This window comes from Macrobrachium rosenbergii, chromosome 48 (assembly GCF_040412425.1).
Source record: "Macrobrachium rosenbergii isolate ZJJX-2024 chromosome 48, ASM4041242v1, whole genome shotgun sequence".
Classification (NCBI taxonomy): domain Eukaryota; kingdom Metazoa; phylum Arthropoda; class Malacostraca; order Decapoda; family Palaemonidae; genus Macrobrachium; species Macrobrachium rosenbergii.
Genome location: NC_089788.1, coordinates 13,888,992 through 13,909,694, shown reverse-complemented (window position 1 = coordinate 13,909,694; position 20,703 = coordinate 13,888,992). Strand labels below are relative to the sequence as shown.

At 35.8% G+C, this 20,703-nt stretch overlaps 1 protein-coding gene across 1 annotated transcript in view; it reads left to right on the top strand.

Annotated features, from left to right (window-relative positions):
* Positions 1 to 20,703, top strand: part of crm (cramped chromatin regulator) — a 121,925-nt gene that overhangs the window by 9,079 nt on the left and 92,143 nt on the right. Inside the window, exons 4-6 of the mRNA XM_067091378.1 lie at positions 1,473 to 1,627; positions 1,889 to 2,015; positions 5,538 to 5,744. Coding sequence (XP_066947479.1) covers positions 1,473 to 1,627; positions 1,889 to 2,015; positions 5,538 to 5,744 — 489 coding nt within the window. The remainder of the gene's footprint in view (positions 1 to 1,472; positions 1,628 to 1,888; positions 2,016 to 5,537; positions 5,745 to 20,703) is intronic.

Below are 20,703 nucleotides of genomic sequence, written 5' to 3'. Positions count from 1 at the left end.
GCAAATGAATATCATGGGCTACTCGCAGACTGGTTTGGATCCTCTAGTCTCATACATAACTTTTTCAGCTATCATTTATTTTTTTTTATTTCGTTAAACATCTTATGATGTCTTCCTACCATAGCCTTCATTTTCATGGAAATGCTACAGCCGCCTTATATTTACTCATCACAGTAATATAATTTGTTATCCCTTTTGTAAATATATTTTCAATATATTTCATTGAGAGCAGTTTGATAGTTATGTGTAAGGCTGAGACAGTCCTATGATTGATCTGTATGTCATTGGCTACGTGCCCATAAGCTTTTCTTTTATTCTCTGTGGTATAAGTGGCGTTACAATTACTATGGCCATCCACGCATCTACGCATGTGCACTTGCTTATACGTGTACATTCCACTTTATATTATGCATTATGTGTCTTGGAGTTGAAACTACTATATTAATTAAAAGTTACTGTATTTCCAACAGATACTGGAAGAAAACTATTTGCGATAAGAAATTGACGTGTAGGCCCATGCCCTGTCATGTTCTCAAAATATAAGAATTTAATGTGTGGTCCTATGACCTGTCATTGCCTCGATATATAAGAAATTGACGTGTAGGTCTGCGACCTGTCATTGCATCAAAATATAAGAATTTGGTGTGTAGCCCTATGACCTGTCATTGCCTCAAAATATAATTGACGTGTAGGCCTAATCTCTCAATAATATTAACATTTGACATAGCTGCATAAGTCTATGCTTCATTTCAATTAATGTGGCCTATGTGGGATCGCTGATGTAGGCCAACACCAATTTAAAAAAAAAAAAAGCAAGATGCTTGTGTATTTAGGCTCTGCATGATAAAATAAAAAAAGATGCACAGACTAAATGATCCAAGATCTTCCTAATGATATATAGCTTAATATATCTTTTATCGGAGATATCAGTTGCATACTTCACAACTCCAGGAACTCAAATCTGTGGTGTCATCATTCATGCACGACGCTCAACATGACCGAACGAAGTCATATCCGTTCTGGTAATCATTTGGACTGCTAACTAGTGTGCGTCATTCACCCCTCGAGAGCTAACTAATCACTGGCGTGCAGTGGGCGGGGCTTAGCTGCAAAGAGTGGTGGACTCTGCTATAGCTAGCCTGGTATAAAATTATGCCAAGTCATTGACTAGGTTTAGTGCAATTTGCTTGGATTTTTTTAGAGTTTACTATATATTATTTCTGCATTGAGTCAGATACCTTTCAGTTCTGACCCAGTTTCTCCCTGCTGACTGTGCGTAGATTGGTTGTATTGTATTGGAAATTGGTACATTCTTCAGGATCAAGTTTTACAGGTTTCAATTCACCCCAAGACCAGTTTTTTAAAGTTCAGAGTTACATAGACTTTTAGTTTGTAATGTACATTTATAAGTTATTATGATCTAATTATATGACTGGTATTTATATGCTGATTGTATACACATTACTTTTCAGTAAAAACAGAATTTGCAGAAGAAGAAGATGGAAACAGAGGAAGTGGTAACAGTGAGAAAAAAAGACGTCGTGCTTGGGAGTTGTGGTCAACAGAAGATAAAAATATATTTTTTGAATCTATTAATGAGTGTGGGAAAGACTTTGAAGCAATTCAGGTAATAATAAATGAGTTAAGTGAAGTTTAGTCCAATATTTTGGCTTATGGAGAAAGAGCTTACCATTTTCTGGGTGCAGTGTACAATATACAAATTTCAGTTGATTTTGGTGATACATATTCAGTTGTCGGTTGCAATTATATATCTATTTTTGAAATTGAAATTTTTTCATATTGACAAATTTATATTATTTTGTGTTTGCAGCATTTTATGAGATTTTCATGATAAAATCTATATTATAAGATAGATGTTACATTTCAGAATTACGTGACGACGAAGCTACGGAAAAAGGGAACTCCTGGCTACCAGATTAAAAATAAAGATCAAGTGCGACACTTCTATTATCGGACATGGCATAAGATCTCTAAATATATAACATTCAGCGAAGGTTAGATCCCAGTTTTAATGTTATACATATTTTAGTACAGGTTGACCATCACTAATCCGGCATCATTGGGACCTAGAGGGTGCCGGATTAGCCATTTATTAGGCTAGAATACACGAAACACAGTAGCTAAGCACCTCATCCTAGATTTAAAATATCCCATAAATCACTACAAGTTGGTTAATAAAGAAAAGACAATTATCAAATACAGGTAGTGCTCGAGTTACGATAATTCGAGTTTATGATGGGGTTAGCACTTAATACCGATACGAAAATATTTAGGAAATATTTTTAGATTTTGCGCAGGCGCAGGCAGCAAGAGAGACCAACTTACAATAGACCAACTTCTTTTCCTCCATCTCTTTATTCCACCTGCTAGTTAAAAAAGTAAAAGAGAATGATAAAAGTATTGTTAGTAACGTTATACTCTTGCATAAATGCGTACAGCCATAAACAACTGGACGGGAAACTACTGTTCTGCTAATAATCGTATCGGATAACAACTGTTGTGCTTGTATTTCAACCATCGTACGGTAATACACAATTACTGTAGTTATGTTACAAATGACGTTAAGTACTGTACAATAGGACTGATATATGTTTTACTCTATACCCTTGTTCGCTTTGGAGAAAAGATCGGCAGGGAAATATACTGCTACAGTAACTTTAAGCTGCAAGTTGTAGCTGAAGCTGAGAAAACAATATTCAAGCTGCTAATGACTATAAATTATCGTGCATCGGCAACATGGATGAAACTCGACCGTAAATAAAACTGGAGAGAATGTATTTTAATAAAAACTACTGGGCATGAAAGAATACAAATTGCTACTGTTTTCACGCCGATAAAAGATAAATACGTAAAGCTGTATAATTTTTAAAGGTACATTTATGTTAATTGAGTTACTCGGTGAGAGTTAAGTTGAACAAATCTTCTTCAGATAAAATTTTTATATCAGGTCTCTCCTTTATGTGGTATGTTGAGTAATCCAGAAGGTCATAGTGCTGTATCTGTAGATTGTTTACACCAATTTGTTATTAAATTAATTCTTTAGGTACTTGTGTTGTCTTGCATTTTGTACTGGGTTGTTTTCATTTGAATACTACTTGCTTACTTGGTATAAAGATACATGTTTTATGCAAGCACAGAATTATTTCCTTAAACTCTGATTCAGCTTATGTGGAGTGAAACTTTGTCTTTTTGGTATAATGTAGATGGGATTAGAAACTCATAAATTTTGATGTATTCTTCAGTTGTTGAAGCTTGAGACAAGGTAGTTAACTATGGTCAAGTAGTTGAGGGCTAGGAAAATTTCCTGTTCACCTGACTGATAATCTCATTTTTTCTGTGGCTGGCATTGAGTCAAGGCATCTCGGTATTTTGTGCGGTCCTTTTTTGTTTTGGTGGTGGCAGATCATTTGTAGAATAAACAGCAACAACAGTTTCCATGTTTGTATGTTTCCCTCTTTTTCAGCAACCTGAAGCCAACATGTTTGCTTTATTTTGACAGTTATACAGCACTGTTCATCAACCTTTGTGTTAATAGTGAGACTTTGTTTTGTATGTTGCAGAATTGCATAATTATTGTAATCTGCTTTTTCTGCTGGGTAGATTGCTTGTATGAACTTCCCCAAAGGACCCACTTGGGTCACCATCGCTGCCCTGGCTGTTTCTTCTTTCCCGGTCTTTAGGCTGCATAATAAGGGCCAGGCATTGAGAGTATGTTCCCAGCTAATACCAATTGGGATTTCCTGTGAGCATTCGCTGCTGCAAGAGAGGCACTGGTCTTTGATCCTTCACTGGGGCTAAAGCACTGGGAGAAGCTGTTGTTTATTCCAGTGTCTGTGACAGACCTTTGGCAAGTCTTCCAAGGGGTGTGCAAATTCGTTCTCTTCTTGTTGGCTGCTCTTTGTGGAAGCTCCCTGTGTGTTAAGTTTGTGCTCTTTGCACACACACTTGTATTCATATGCTATGTTTGTTCATTTGACCTGCTCATCCATGGTTGATTATAAGGGTTAGGAGAGAACTAGCTGAAAGGCTGAACACATGCATATGCTCTCCATCACCTTCTGTCTCATCCTCTTCCTTCTCTGGATTTCTTCTCATTCATCTGTGTGAGTGACACACATAGCTTTGAATCTGCAGAGCAGATGGTCAGAGTAAAGTGTAGTCCCTGCTCACCTGTTATGACACTGGGATGGTGGTCGTGAATGGTTATTCACAATCTCTTCCATCCAGTTATGCATGCCAGTGTATTAACCATGTAATTCTGTTCCTCAGGTTCTGGATAATTGTAGTTTTCTCCAGTAAGCCTTAGGACAGACAGGAAGTTTTCTTTGCAAGGTTCTTTCAGTGCCTCTCCTTGTTCCATGCTCGGAATGGACCCTTCAGGTGCTTCAGCTATTTATCCTATGGATCTTCACCTTTGCAATAAAGGGTTGAATAAGAGACAACCAGATGGGAGATTGGAATTTATGCCTTCTTTCTTCCTTCATTCTGATTTCAAGTTCTTTTCTAAGCTTCCTGCTCTCTCGCTATGTAGGTGATGGATGGGAGACTTGTAGGTGACCCTCAGGGATATCTTGGGGAGTGTTGGCTTCCATTGTGGATCATGCTCAGGGAGAAGTCAGCCTGGGAATTCTTGGGCACACTTTTGAGTGTTTTAGACTCCATACAGTAAATTCATTCCCTTACAGTGATATCCTCTTGAGGTACATTGGTATGTCAATTTAATGACCTTTAAATGTATTAGGTTCTGTCACATTGGATATGTCTTACTTTGGAAAATAAAACCATATTTTGTAGCTAATTGAATAATCTGGCAAGTGCACCGTACATGGTCAATGCTGAAACTAATGCAACTGATACTTAGCAGTCTAATCTTGTTAGGTGGCTTGTTTGGTTCTAGGGTAACTCACCCATCATGTATTGCTCTTTCTCGCCCACGCACTTGAACATTTTGGCTTGTGTTTGTTTGCCTTGTAAAGAGCTTGCACTTCATATCAAAATGTGATCTTTCATGTCAAAGTGTGATCTTTCATATCTAATAAATTTGCTGCATAGAAAACTGGCTGAGCCAGTCTAGTGCAGGTGTGTTGTAGCCGAACTATTCTTTGAGTGTCTTGCTGTTATGCTTTATCTCTTTTGTATGGATGCATTTGTAATCAAACTGTTTCCAAGTTTTTGTTAGTAATGAATATCATGCTCATTTGCATTCAGTGAAATTTGCATGTTCTAGCGTTCACTGTTTTTTTCAGAAAAAAGCTTAGGGGAACATTAAATTTTGGACAGTGCACCTGGTCATTACTAGCTACAGAATAGGGGAAATTTTTTGTACTAGTGTGCTTATGACTTATACCAGATATTCAAAACCCTTCTCCTTTGAGGTGTTAGAGAAAATACCAGAAATATTTTTTATGAGAAATTATGTTATAACTGGTGTGGTAGTCATGAACTTTGCTGGTTCTCAAAAGAAATTTAATTTTTAGCAAAATTTTGTCAACTTTTTTTTTTTTTTTTTCTTACAGGAGTCAAGAAAGTGACCCAGGAACTCTATGGTCTTATTAATTATGGGGAATTACGAAAAAAGATTGGAAGTACTTTAGATGAACGTAAAGCTCAAAAACTCCAGGAACTGATCAGGAAAGGATCTACTAGTGTTAGGGTGAAAGGGAAAAGTGTCAGGGTTCGAACACCCATCTGTCGTGCCTTGAAGAAGTTGAATCAGATTGAAGGTTAGTATTACTAAGTGGTGTAATGTACTGTATATGCATATTTGTATTCTATTTTACTAAACTTTTCTTATTTTTTTATTCAAAGATAAAAGTCATATACTGAACAACATTTATTGGTGAGGTATCTTGATGTGCCTCAAAGAAATGGAGAAATAAGGAAGGAAGTTATAATAATTGAGAATCAGTTAGATTTACTACAATGTAATGGTGGTATAACAAGTGTAGCACTAGTCTTAGTGTGCTAATCATCATGGGTTTGATCCTACTTGGAAAGAATTTCTTCATATATACAGGTATATATTTTTGAATTTGGTGGGAAGCATAGCCAAACATATAATGAAATAGAGGTGAGGTTATTACAGCCATTACAGTTCAGAGAAGTAGTGAATGTAATCAATAGTCTATACTCTTCTAGTGTTTGAGTACGAGTGATATAGGAGTTTTTGCTCTGGCAGTGCAGTTCAAAGTGCATTTGCTTCAGTCACCTCAGGGATGGCTGAATAAGATTTGTGTAACCAGACCACTGAGCTAACAGTGTTAGGTCGTACAGGGCTGAACTATGTAATAAACATCGTTGACTGGAATAAGTTATCTCTGGATGAAAATGTCTTAATGATTTGAGTAATAGGTATTCACAGTTTTGTTTGGATTTAAGCAATAGGTATTCAAAGTTTTGTTAGGCAACATGTCAAAAATTATTGTTGAATAAGCTTTCAAGAAAGAGTTACACAGTCATACCCTGAACTTACTCGAGGTTAGGTTCCAGAACTCCACACTCAAAATGAATTTTTGCAGAAGTGTGGCACGGTCTCTAAAAACTACTAATGCTTATTTCTAGAGTTTAAACACTAAACATGACCCTAGTCTTGCTCCCAAAGTATTAAGATAACTTTTAAATAAAATTAAGTTACTATAATTTCATTTAAAAGTTAGCTTAATACATTACCCTTAAAAAAATAAATAAATGGTTGAAGCAAAAATATAGGAATGTGAAGATTATGTATACTATTTCTCTTTCTCCCCCTTCCGACCAGTCTAATTTTAGAAGTCTTCTCAACCTCGTTTTTAAGAACTACTTTATTCTAGTATGTCTCTTTCTCTTTGTTCTGAAATTATTTTTTATGAACAAACAGTGTTTTTTGTATGAACTGATAAACAGGTTTTGACGTAGGAAAAGCCTGTTTTTGGTAGTCTCTGTTAGTCTTCAAGGAGTTACCCTCCATGGTCTACCAGGGCACCATGGAGCTCTGGTAGACCGTGGAAAGTAACTCTTTTGAGGACGAAACAATTGACTACACTATCATAACAACTCTTGGCTGTCTATGTTTTAGAATGTAATATTTGCCACACTAGCACATTTACAGTTCGCAGACAGTACAGGTAAAATTAGATCAATTTAAAATTTTCTATTGTACAGGTAACAATGTACAGAGAAATAGTAATAGGTTGTAAAATATATGTGAGTGCTAACTATGAGAGAGAGAGAGAGAGAAAATTGTTGTACTTACGTTAAGAGAGTGAAATTATTTATTAATTATTATGGAGAGAGAGAGATTACTTAGGAATCCTTTGACCCGCTATTGGCAACACTCCCCCATCCTGTCACATAAATTAGACATATTTGACAGTTTTATATAAGTAACTTACCAGTAATTACATAGCTATTAGTTTTTTATAACCGACAGCTTAAAATTTTGAAGCGCAATTTATCCCTCACGTCAATTGTACAAGCAACGTTTTGGAAGTGCAAGTCAGTGTTTGCATTGTATTACTTGAGGGATATTGAAACTACTTATGATCAGTACCTTGGGTTCATTTTACATATCTCTTCACCTTCTTTAGGGTGTTGAGTTTTTGGGGAACCTGGGAATACTACGTACTTGGAGTACCCTCTAGTCTTTTGGTTTTAATGGTTGGGTATTGGTGTTTTTCATTTTGTTTTTTGGTGGTTATGGTGACTATTTGCTCAGGTTATTTTGTGGTATACTGCGCCCTGGGCAGTGGCATCTTGTTTTACTTTGCTAGCCCTCGGAAATTAGTTCATCACTACAAAGCACCCACTGTAGTAGTAGGCCCCCAAGGCTTTACTGCCTCGCCTCTACTGGATAAGGTGAGCGCCATCCAGAAGCAGTATCTACTTGTAGCAGCTCTCTTATCAGGTAAGGTTCAACAACATTGATTCAATGTTAGCAAATTTTTATTCTCAAACTCATTACTATTAATAATGTTTTGGGGTAGATATGTCCAACCTTCCCACCTCCATTCAATGTGGGAATCGGCTATGTAATTACTGGGTAATTTACTTATATAAAAATGACATTTTTATAATTACATGATTGGAGCCCGCCCACCTCCCCTCACTTGGACATAAGGGCATAGATAGACAAATTGAAGCTCTTTGCTATGCTGTACCTCTTCTTACACCCAAAAGTGGGCAGGGCACGTCGCCATAACCAAAACAAACTAGTGTGACCCGCAGTTTCAGAATTTTAAACTGCCAGTTAAAAGAAACTAATAGCTATGTAATTACTGGATAAGTATATATAAAACTTTATTTTATTATAAAAATATCATCTTTGCCCTCGAGCAAGTTCACAAAAGATATGGGAACGATATTTGCTTGTTTAAAATACGTGTTGTATACACAGTATAAATTTTGTAATTACAGTTATATTATTAATATTACTATTATTAACCCTTTTAACCCAGACTAATAATTATGACATGTAAGCCCATGCGCACAGCATATAAAATTGCATGGTTTTTTGGAAAAGTGGGTCTTTTTTTCCTGTCACTTACCATATGGTAATTATCTCCCAAAATATAGACTATTATATATCAATTTAAAGCTTATGAACTGTATTTTAAATTGAAAATATCAGAATTGATATTCCCTGTAGGATTAAGGTAAAAAAATTTGGAAATAAATGCAGAATGAGCATGAAATTTAACCAAAGATTTTAATTCTCTGTAGCGACATGCAAAATGATACAGTTACTTGATATAATGAAGTATAAAGGTGTGCAAACGGTTACTAGAAGTGCATACTACAGGTTAGGATTCTTTTTGTGGCAACTAAAGAAACATGTTGGGCAAACTCCTACATCACCTTTTGGGCAGTAATAGCTTGTCCAGACATGTTTTGGATGGGAAGCAGTGCAAGTCCTTCGTTTCCCTGTTGGCATTTTTTTTTATCTCAAGGATGACTTCCTCTCCTCCAGCAACATGTAAAGGTCCAGCTATTGGTTGGGAGCTTAGCCTACTAGCCTGAATTTGCTGTACAGTCCGTCGCTTTTTTTGTATTTTTGGAGGAGCATATGCAACAAGATCATCAATGATGCTGAAGTGATATTTATCTAATTGTGTAGTTTGAGAGGTACTTGCCTGATAAAGAATATAAATGTTCAGTGCAGCAATCCCAAAAAATGATAAAGCAGATTTTGTTGTCCATTTTACAGCAACTACTTGTCTGCTTTCTTTTGCCTCTTCACAGTTGTAAAACCTCCTTTGGCTGCTGTAGAGATGACGACTGGAGTCCTCTTGCCGTCTTTATATGGTATGCACAGCAGAGGTCCCTTTCATCTCTCTGCAACTTGTTGCTGTGCAAGTTTTTCCCTTACTGCATCCCATGGAAGGACTTTACCGTTGACCCTTACTGTCCCAGCTGCTGTAGTTTTCTTTTCCCAAAAATCCATTAGGAGTTTTGGGGAAGAGAAATAATTATCAACCCCAAGGTGATACCCTTGATACAGTAGATTTACCTCAGTCATCAGTCTTATGACAAGGTCATAGGTGGCACCCTCTTCACTGACCTCAATACCAGTTTTCCCTCTGTATATTTCAAAGGTAACTGTATATCCAGTTTTGGCTTCACGAAGACACCAGACCTTTATGCCAAAGCGAGCGTGATGCTTGTTTGGCATATATATACTAAGATGAGATGAGGGGTTTTCCCACAATAGCCAATGACACTTTCATCAATAGATACCGCCCTCTGTGGAACGTAAGCACCTTTGAACTTCCTTTTGAAGTGATCAATGAGAGGCTGGATTTTGTAGAGTCTGTAAGAAGGATCACTTGCTGCAGGCATTTTCCTGTTGTCGTTGAAGTGTAAAAAGTTCAACAACAGCTCGAACCTTTCTCGGTTGAAGTGTTCTCTGAACCATGGAGTTAACTGGCTGGGGTTTGAACAGTCTCAGGAAGACCTAATGGTTGGTTCTGCTATGATTCCCATATTCATTATTATCCCAAGAAATGCTGACAATTCCTTGGCAGATGTCTTGCCCTGTTTTATCCATTCATGCACCACAGACCTCTTCTTTTGTCTAAGATATTCTTTCATTACTTTCAATCCACTGCTTTGCATACCTGTTTGTGTCTTCTGCTATTTTCTCAAATATATCTGAATATGAGCTTCAAATATTCAATTGGTTTAGCATCTGCAGCAATTGTATGCTTCAGTCCACTTATAGCAGTAATGGAATCGTAGGAGGGCTGGCATCATCATCAAGAAGTGGTATCCACTGGTCACTCCCCCCGGCACACCTGTCAAATCAATGTTGCTAACACTACCACTCCCTCCTGTATTCCCACTATCAGAATCAGCTGGTTCATTTTATTCATCATATTCACTTTCTTCATCATCACTCATGAGATGAAGATCATCAGGATCAATTTCAGAGTCACTGGTATCATAAAGAAAATCATAAGCAATGTCCATACAATCAGAAACATCAAGCGTGGCAACCTCAGACTCCTCTTCATGATCCATCACAAAGAACTTTCACTATCTCAATAGATTTTATATGTTTTTATATATATTTACCTGTAAACATAAATATATATATATATATATATATATATATATATATATATATATATATATATATATATATATATATATATATATATATATATATATATATATATATATATATATATTATATATATATATTTTGTCACTAAGTGATCAAGCACCTGGTTATTACACAAATAATAATACCAAAAAGAAAAAGTTACCTCACTTCCTCGACCAGATACTTGAAACCTCATAACAAAGATATTAAGACTGAATACTCTAAAGGTACAATGATCCCATATAACTTGCTCATCACTTGAGTCAACAAACACTATAACTGTTTCTCTGGTTCTATTTTACCTAGATGAATCTCGGGTAAACAAACAGATATATCACTTACCCTGTACACATTCATTAATTTCTCTAATTACTGGTGGTAAAAATGAAATGCTGTGTTTTTTAAAATTTAAACAAACAGGTTTATTTCTAAGTTCAAAAGTTATATGCAGAGTTCACAATCTCAAAAATATTTACTATTAATTGATAACAGTGTAAGATTTAAGTATTTCTTAAGTTTAATTCACAAAACTTTACTTTATTAAGAAAGCAATTGGTTAAGTAAGATTCAAACCATTAACTATCACTCAAGTTTTAAACATATACCTGATTAATTACACTCAACACGAATGTTCACCAAAATATTACTGACTGGAATCCACATAAATATTTTCTGAAATCTCAATAATAAGTATGCACTAACAAAATGCTAAGTAATCACCAGTACAAACCTTTGTAAACCACTAATTATAAAATTAGAATAATATGATAGCACAGACATATAAGAATGAAATATGCAAAAATGGAAATATACCAGTAGCCATTTCTAAGACAAAAATATGTTTAAAGATTATATTAATCTTTCAAAAGATTACCTTCACTTTTAAAAAAAGGTTAAACTCACGTCTTTCTAAGACTGTCTCAAAGACAACACTGCCAAGTCACAGTGATATATAATTAGCAGCAAGACACATTAGAACTCACAATAAGAGATATCTTTCACCTGTTATCAAAATAATGATTCTCTCACCTAGAACATCACTTCAACTCTTAACATAATAAAACCAGTAAACATCACATTACCTTTCTTTAGGTGGTACACCATTACACATTTTACGCAATGCTTGCACAAAATAATATCTCAGATCACCTCTTACAAAATGAATACACTTCTTGGGTGAGTTTAACAAAACTTTTACAAATATGAGAGCAGCCAGTAACCCTTATACATGAATGGTATTATTGAGAGAGAGAGAGAGAGAGAGAGAGAGAGAGAGAGAGAGAGAGAGAGATATGCTTATCCCAGGGACCCCTTTTTCTGACTGAGTGACTCTGGATCAGCACTGCACTTTTAACTCCAGACCCTCCCAGAATACATGATACATAAAGTGTACATGCATTATACATAATACGGACTCTAAGGCCCAGAAGGAAATATGCCAGGGCTCTTATCTCTATGATGGACATTTCCTTGGACACACTCACACTTGAACAAACAAAAGGAAGATATTTTGGACCCAAAACTGGCCAGCTGTCAACATGTCAACTTCAACTACCTCACTCACTCATTCTCTCTCTCTGATTATGAAAAAGAATAAGCACAGACACAGATAATGATCTCAGATTAGGCATACAGAACAAACATGCAACAGGCAATTCGTTGATAGCTGTCAAGTCATCAGATAAGTCAAGAGGGCCTTGCCTTTCTCCAAATACGACTTCCTGGACCCCCAAACAACTGTGTATATATAGGGGAAAACACTAAGCAGTAAGGATCTACCCTCTCTCTCTCTCTACAACACGTTAACACTCAGTATACGTATTAATATATCAAGCAAATGGAAAAAACATATCAAGACATTTTAAGGTTACATGATACACAACTTATCTGTAAGAAAAAGACATTTTAAGGTTATACTACTACAACAAACGACGATTCTGCAATCAAAACTTCAAAATTTTCACAGAGATACATATAATATTTGTAGAATGGTTTTATATATTATAACATATATATATATTATATATATATATATATATATATATATATATATATATATATATATATATATATATATATATACAAACACACATATATTTATTATATATATATATATATTTATTATATATATATATATATATATATATATATATATATATATATATATATATATATATATATATATATATATATATATATATATATATATATATATATATATATATATATATATATATATATATATATATATATATATATATATATATATATATATATATATATATATTATATATATATATATATATATATATATATATATATATATATATATATATATATATATATATATATATATATATATATATATATATATATATATATATATATATTTGTTACGTGTGGTGTCTTGGCTGATCATTTATTGTTCAATTTACGTAATTTTCACGGCCCTGCAAGCCAAGAATACACGTAACCTGTCACTTGAAGCCATGAATTAACCTCAAAGACAGTCATTAATTAGCCAAAGGTCACCAGTTAAGGGTCATTAACCTTAACAAAGAATATTCAAGGAATAAAGACTTTATGATAGACGTCACCAACTGCGGACACATACAAAGAATCTCTACTCGTTAAGATGGTATTAAATACAACGCAACAGTTCCTCCAAACAGTGAACGCTAGGCATAACGAATACCAGAGTATTAAAAAAAATGACTTGCTTGCCTAAATCCCCGAAACTTACTGGGATAATTCGGCTAACGCTAAACAATATAATAATTTGACTTAATCTAGACTTCATTAACACATATACCGTAAGTGGTGACTGAAGGATGAAACAAAGGAAATTTGAAATACAGAAAAAGTTACTAGTCAATCGACGAAGCTTGAACAAGAATCGAACTTACCTTGAACGTCGAGTCGTTTGCGCATTACAACGGACCTCAGGAGTCTTGATACTTGCAGTCTTCCCAATTCACTAATTAATATAGACGTAGGAGCAAAAGTCGAGTAAGGAACAAAGAAGATCGTTCCGGCATGCTACCCGGCGTACTTCCTCGTTCGTTTCCTATCTCTCTCTCTGTCTCTGACCTCGCTCGCGTTCCCGCAAGGCGACTGGCTTCATCTTCACGACGCCCCAGGCAATCCGACCTTGTCAAAGGCATCTCCGAATACATAGGTTAAAGGAAAGACAGCTTAAGACCACCGTTACTAGAGAATATTGAGTGAAAACCCTCTCTAAGGTTTAGGTCCCTAATGCCATAGCATATTTTGTTTTTTGAACTGCCCAGCCTATGCGCGGGCGCCATCTGTCTACTGCTGTGATCGTTATTTTGAATTGCCTAGCCTACCTGCGGGGACAGAGATGTTCTCTGTCGAGGTCAATCTGACTAATATTCCTACACCTAAATACATCGAGGGCAAACAGCAGTAATATTTATAAATATATATATATATATATATATATATATATATATATATATATATATATATATATATATATATATATAATGTATATATATATACAGGGTCAGGCAAAATGATCTGACACATTTGTAGGTTTAATATAATGCAAATGAAGTAAAGAAACAAAAAGTGTTTTTATTTTTGAAAAGTACATATAATGCCATTTTGTTTCATTATGTTTTAAAAATTAAATCAGTCAAATGGGATCCATTATTGTCCACACACTGTCGAAGGTGTTCACGAAAGTTGTCTATAACTCGGTGGGTCATTTCATGTGGAATGGCAGTAATTTCTTGACGAATTGCATCTTTAAGTTGTTCAATAGATCGAGGGCGATTAATGTATACCTTTGACTTGAGGTATCCCCAGAGAAAAAAATCGCACGGATTTAAATCAGGTGAACGGGCGGGCCAACTGATGTCACCACGCAATGAGATCAAATGACCAGGGAACATCTTCCGCAAAATCCCCATCGCACGTCGAGAAGTGTGGGCTGTTGCCCCATCCTTTTGAAACCAAACATTGTCCATATCGTGTAGCATATTCAATTTTGGTCTGAGAAAAGTCTCTAGCATCTCACAATATCGATCAGAGTTCACAGTCACTGTAACGTTGTCTTCTTCGAAGTACGGACCCCATATACTGAATTCTGCCACAGCACACCATACAGTCACCCGAGGACAATGCAAAGGGCATTCATGCAACTCACGAGGGTTGTTCTCGGCCCAGTATCTGAAGTTTTGCTTATTCACTGCGCCACACAGGTGAAAATGTGCCTCGTCACTGAACAACACAACTGCTGCATGGGGGACATGTTGTTGAATTTCCAAACACAATGCTCAGCGAGTTTCAGTGTCTCTTTCGCTGAGTTCTTGTGCCAACATCATTTTGTATGGATGCATTTGAAGATCATTGTGAAGAATTCTTCGCAAACTTCTTTCGGAAAGTCTAAGAGCCTGGGCGCGTTTAAATGTGGAACGGAGTGGAGACTGTTGAACTGAAGCTCTTACCGCTGCCACATTTTCTGGAGTTCTGGCGGTGCGAGGTCGGCCGGTTGATTTTCGTTTCAATGCAGATCCAGTAGCTCTGAAGTTGGTAACCCATAACAAGATCGTGTTTCGAGTTGGTACGGGATCATGTCTACCAAGATTGAAGTGCTAACGGAACGCTCTTTGTGTTGCAGTTACAGATTCGTTTGTTTTGATAAACGTTTCCACAATGAAAGCGCGATGCTCACCAGTCCAATTCATGGCAGCAACTGAAAAAAAACGAAAAACAATGGCATTATAGAGAACCAAAACAAAATGGCATTATATGAAAAAAAATGGCGTTATATGTACTTTTCGAAAATAGAAATACTTTTTTGTTTCTTTACTTTCTTTGCCTTTTATTTAATCTACAAATGTATCAGATCATTTTGCCTGACCCTGTGTGTGTATATATATATATATATATATATATATATATATATATATATATATATATATATATATATATATATATATATATATATTTATATATATTATATATATATATTTATATATATATTATATATATATATATTTATATATATTATATATATATATATATTTATATATATATTATATATATATATATTTATATATATATTATATATATATTATATATATATATTTATATATATATTATATATATATATATATATATATATATATATATATATATATATATATATATATATATATATATATATATATATATATATATATATATATATATATATATATATATATATTGTGACGAAGTGTCCAGTGTCTGTTCTTCAAATCAAACCTGATATCTAAGTGCTTGTCCCGAGTCTAAGGCACCATTTATATATGGGGGAAATGGTCCAGTCTAGTGCACCATTTATATATGGTGACCCCGGAGTGTCCAGTGTCTGTTCTTTAAATCAAACCTGGTATCTAAGTGCTTAATATTTGATTACCAAACTTACCAATTATTCAACAATTATAGTTACCTCACAAAAGCCAGACACCTGAACCCTCATCACACATAAAAGACGACTGATTTCTCTAAAGGCAACAGTGATCCCTTATAAAACTTATCAATCATGAAAGAAAGCAGATAAAGTTCGTTAAACAGGTGTGAGGTAAAATCTAAGGGCATCACTCCATTAACATTATAAAGTTCAAGTATTTCTATTTATTTCATTTCCCTGGTTCGAGCTCACTTCAATTACTTGAAGGAAAACATCTCACTTACCACTCTATCCCTAATTCAAATCAAAATTACTGGTGGGTCAATGAATGAAACTCTGATATAATATTTTAAATACAAAAATTTATTTCTAAATTCAAAGATTATACATGACATTTAACAGTCTCAGGAAATTATTATTATTTGAAAAATTGGATTAAATCTGAATTAATCATCAGTCAAAATTAAATCAGAAATTAATTTATTAATTCATAAAAATTATTCAAGAAAGATTTAAATTGTTAAATAACAAAACTTGATTGAAAGGAAATATACTGTAAGTAAATTAATTCCCACGTATTAAACAAAATAAGGCAAATAAATCAATCATATAAAAATGTGGATACAAAAGACACAGAAATATACTCTGCAAAAGATTAAATATCCAAAATGTAAAGCAAAAATTAAGGCAATAGCAAACACATCACATATATGTATAAAAGAAAAATTCTTCAAAAGATAAAGCATGAAACATATAACACGAAAAAATATTAAAAAGTGAAAAGGTATCTTTACATATAACCACTCTAAATATTTTTCTTAGTGCACTAGAAACCCACAATTATATATGTTTACAATACCTTGGTACCAAATGCTTCGTGTCTTTAACCAGGCGCCAACACACACACTTAATAAAATACACTGTTCAGATAACTCAGACACATTTACTAAGGAATTAAACAGTTAAAGAATATGAGTGACCATCGCCTACCAAAATATCAATTACATTAAAACGGGACATTCGTAATCCCGAGAGCGAAACGAAAAAAAGCGAGAGAGAGAGAGAGAGAGAGACGCGGAGCGGAAAACGCGGCTCCTTTCCACAACGCTTTTTGGTCTCTGAGTGTCGACTCCTCTGTATGGGCGTCTATCTACGTGGTAGGTCTAACCACAGTGTTTTGATCGAGTCCCAATGGAATGCATTACTTAAGCAGTTTTGAAAATACACGAACAACGACTGCCCTGTCCCTTCTCTCTCTACACATCTACCGTGCTCTCTCAACGCCACGCACACTGTCCCTTCTCACAAACTACACAGAGTGCAATCATTTTACCTACGCTAACTCTTTTACGGTATGCGTGTATCTGAACACAAAATCATACAGTATACACAACACACAAATACACACGGGGAGATTATTATATTATGAGAACCACAGCATAAGATTCCTCCCCCAAGAAGATTGGTTATCCCGGGGTTGAATCCAACGATTCACTACGGGATAAGTAATCAGCAACCACGTTGTTCTTACCCGAGATATGCTGTACCTTAATATTATAGGGTTGCAAGCACAGAGACCACCGAGTGAGTCTCTGGTTGTGATTCTTGATCCGCTGTAAAAAACGTGAGCGGATTGTGATCAGACAGCACTAAAATCTCTTCATTCCTAGGTCTGTTCACATACACTTCAAACTTTTTCAATGCTGTGATTAAGGCTAGAGTTTCTTTTTCTATCGTGGAATACACTTTCTGATGTTTTTTCAGTTTCAAGACATGAAACATACGGGATGCAAAAGTTCACTTTCATCTTCTTGAAGCAGTACAGCTCCAATTCCACAGTCAGAGGCATCAACTTGTATCACAAATTTCTTATTGAAGTCTGAAGCCCAAGAACTGGTCTTGAAGTTAAAATGGCTTTTACCTTCTCAAAGGATTCTTGACATTCTGTAGTCCAAACAAACTTAGCTTTGGGACTAGTTAAGTCTGTTAAGGGGCTACTACAGCTGAGAAATTCGGGCAGAAACGCTACATAGAATCCTGCCATGCCCAAAAATCTCTGTAACTATTTTATAGTAGTAGGTGGGGTAGCCTTATGGATACCCTCTACATTAGCGTTTACTGGAGCGAGAAGGCCTTTCCCAACTTCAAACCCAAGATACTGCACAGTTGCCTTCTCGAACTCACTCTTCTCTAGGTTGACTGTTAGTCCTGCTTCCCTTAGTTTCTTGAAAACTTTCCTCAGGATCTTCAGATGTTCTTCCCATGTTGTAGAGTAAATGACTATGTCATCCAGATATACACCTACTCCTTCTATGGACCCTAGCAGTTGATCCATCACTGTTGAAACGTTGCAGGTGCATTCATCAGACCAAATGGCAGAACAGTATACTGGAACAGTCCAAAAGGAGTAATAAAAGCTGACAGCAACTTAGCATCCTCATCTAAGGGAATTTGATAGTATCCCTTCAACAAGTCTATCTTGGAGACAAACTTGGCTTGTCCAACATTATCAAGTAACTGATCTATAAGAGGCAAGGGATAATTGTCAGCCACACTGATGGAATTCAGTTTCCTATAATCAGTACACATCCTAAATGAGCCATCAGGTTTCTTCACTAACACACATGGAGAACTGTAGTGACTTGAACTGGGTTCTGCTAATCCATGCTGTAACAAATATTCAACTTCTTTCTTCAAAACATCTCGATGATAAGGTGATAGGCGATAAGCTCTCTGTTTGAATGGTCTGCCATCTTCTTGGATCTTGATCTCATGCTTGATCAGATCAGTACACCGAGGTACATCTGCAAACAGTTGTGTGAAGCTTCTAATCACTTCACACAACTCACCACCTTGCTCAACACTCAGATGTTTCAGTTTATCCTCCAAATTTTCCAAAATTGAAGAATTATTCATCTTGCTTTCAGCTCCCAATTCATATCCATCGTCGTCTTCTGTAGTTGAAGTTGTCTGGGTTATTGACACAGTTTCCATTTTGGTTTCTGAGAAGTAAGGTTTTAAGAGGTTTACATGTATCTTCCTTTTTCGTCTTTGTCTTTCTGGTGTTTCAATTACATAAGTTCTATCACTTAACCTCTCAGTTATCTTGTAAGGACCTTGAAACTTGTTGGAAAGGGGAAATCTCTTGACAGGTAAAAACACTAACACTTGTTGACCAACACTAAAACTTCTTAGCTTAGTCTTCTTATCATATCTCCTTTTCATTTTCTCTTGACTCAGTTTCAGATTTTCTAAAGAGAATTTTCTAATCCCTTCCAATCTTTTCCTCAAGTTCTTTACATACTCTCCTTGGATTTCCACTTGATTTTCTTCCCAATTTTCTGCAAGAATTTTCAACAGTCCTCTCACTTCTCTACCAAAAATCATCTCGTTAGGTGAACAACCCATGCTTTCTTGATAAGCATTCCTAATTTCAAATAACATCAATTGTACACCAACATCCCAGTCTCTGCCTGACTCAGAACAATACTTAGTCAGCATACTTTTCAATGTCTGGTGAAACCTTTCCAAGGCTCCTTGAGTCTCTGGGTGATACGAGTGGACAACTGTTGTTTCACTCCTAACAAGTTCATCACATCCTGAAACAGTTTGGAAGTAAAATTGGTTCCTCTATCACTTTGTACAATTTCAGGTATCCCAAACTTTGAGAAAAACTCCACTAGTTTCTCAGCAACTATCTTGGCAGATATGTTTCTAACAGGGATTGCCTCAGGATATCTTGTCACAGGACACATCAATGTTAACAGATACTCATGACCCTTCTTCGTCTTCGCAGTGGTCCAACCATATCTATCATCACCTTGCTAAAGGGTTCTCCTCTAACTTCTATAGGTTGTAGGGGGGCTTTCTGAATGGTTTCATTTGGCTTTCCAGCTATCTGGCAGGTATGACACTCCTGACAGAACTTGCTAACATCTTTGTGAAGTCCAGGCCAGAAAAAATATTTCATGGTCTTCTCCACAGTCTTCCTAATTCCCATATGTCCAGACTCATGAGCTACTGCTACTACTTGCTTCCTCAATGGACGTGGGATCAAAATTTGATGATATTCGCCCCATTCAGCATCTCCTGGTATATCTGCAGGTCTATGCTTTCTCATCAGCATACCTTCCTTCAGATAATAACAGGTAGGAGTTTGTTGCATCTCTTCTTGATCAACAACTCTGAAAAACAGCTCAGCTAAGGATACATCCTTTTTCTGTAGGTCCATTAGCTTCTCCCTGGTCACCTGACCAACTTCAAGGGTTGAGCTCTCAGTATCTGCTAACTCAGCTACTGTAGTTTCACTGTTATCTTCAGGAACATCTTGACTCCTCAGAGTCGCTTCAGGGACGATAGCTTCTTCTTGGGAAACCTCTTCTTGATCAGCACTAGGGGAAAAATCATTTCCCTGGAACAACTCTTCTAAGCTCAAAGATCCTTCTTGAGTGGGTAAATCCTCAGTCTCTTCACTTGCAGGCATAGTCCTCTTCATACTCCTAGTAGTCACACAGCTAGGAAATAGGTGGGGGTTATTCTTCTCCAAATCTACCGTAGGACTAATCCTCAATGGTTTGTCTGTCACTATAGGACAAGGAACAAATGGCACACTACCAACTTCATTCCCTAACAGAACATGTACACCTTCAACAGCCAGTGAGTCCTTTACAGCAAAATC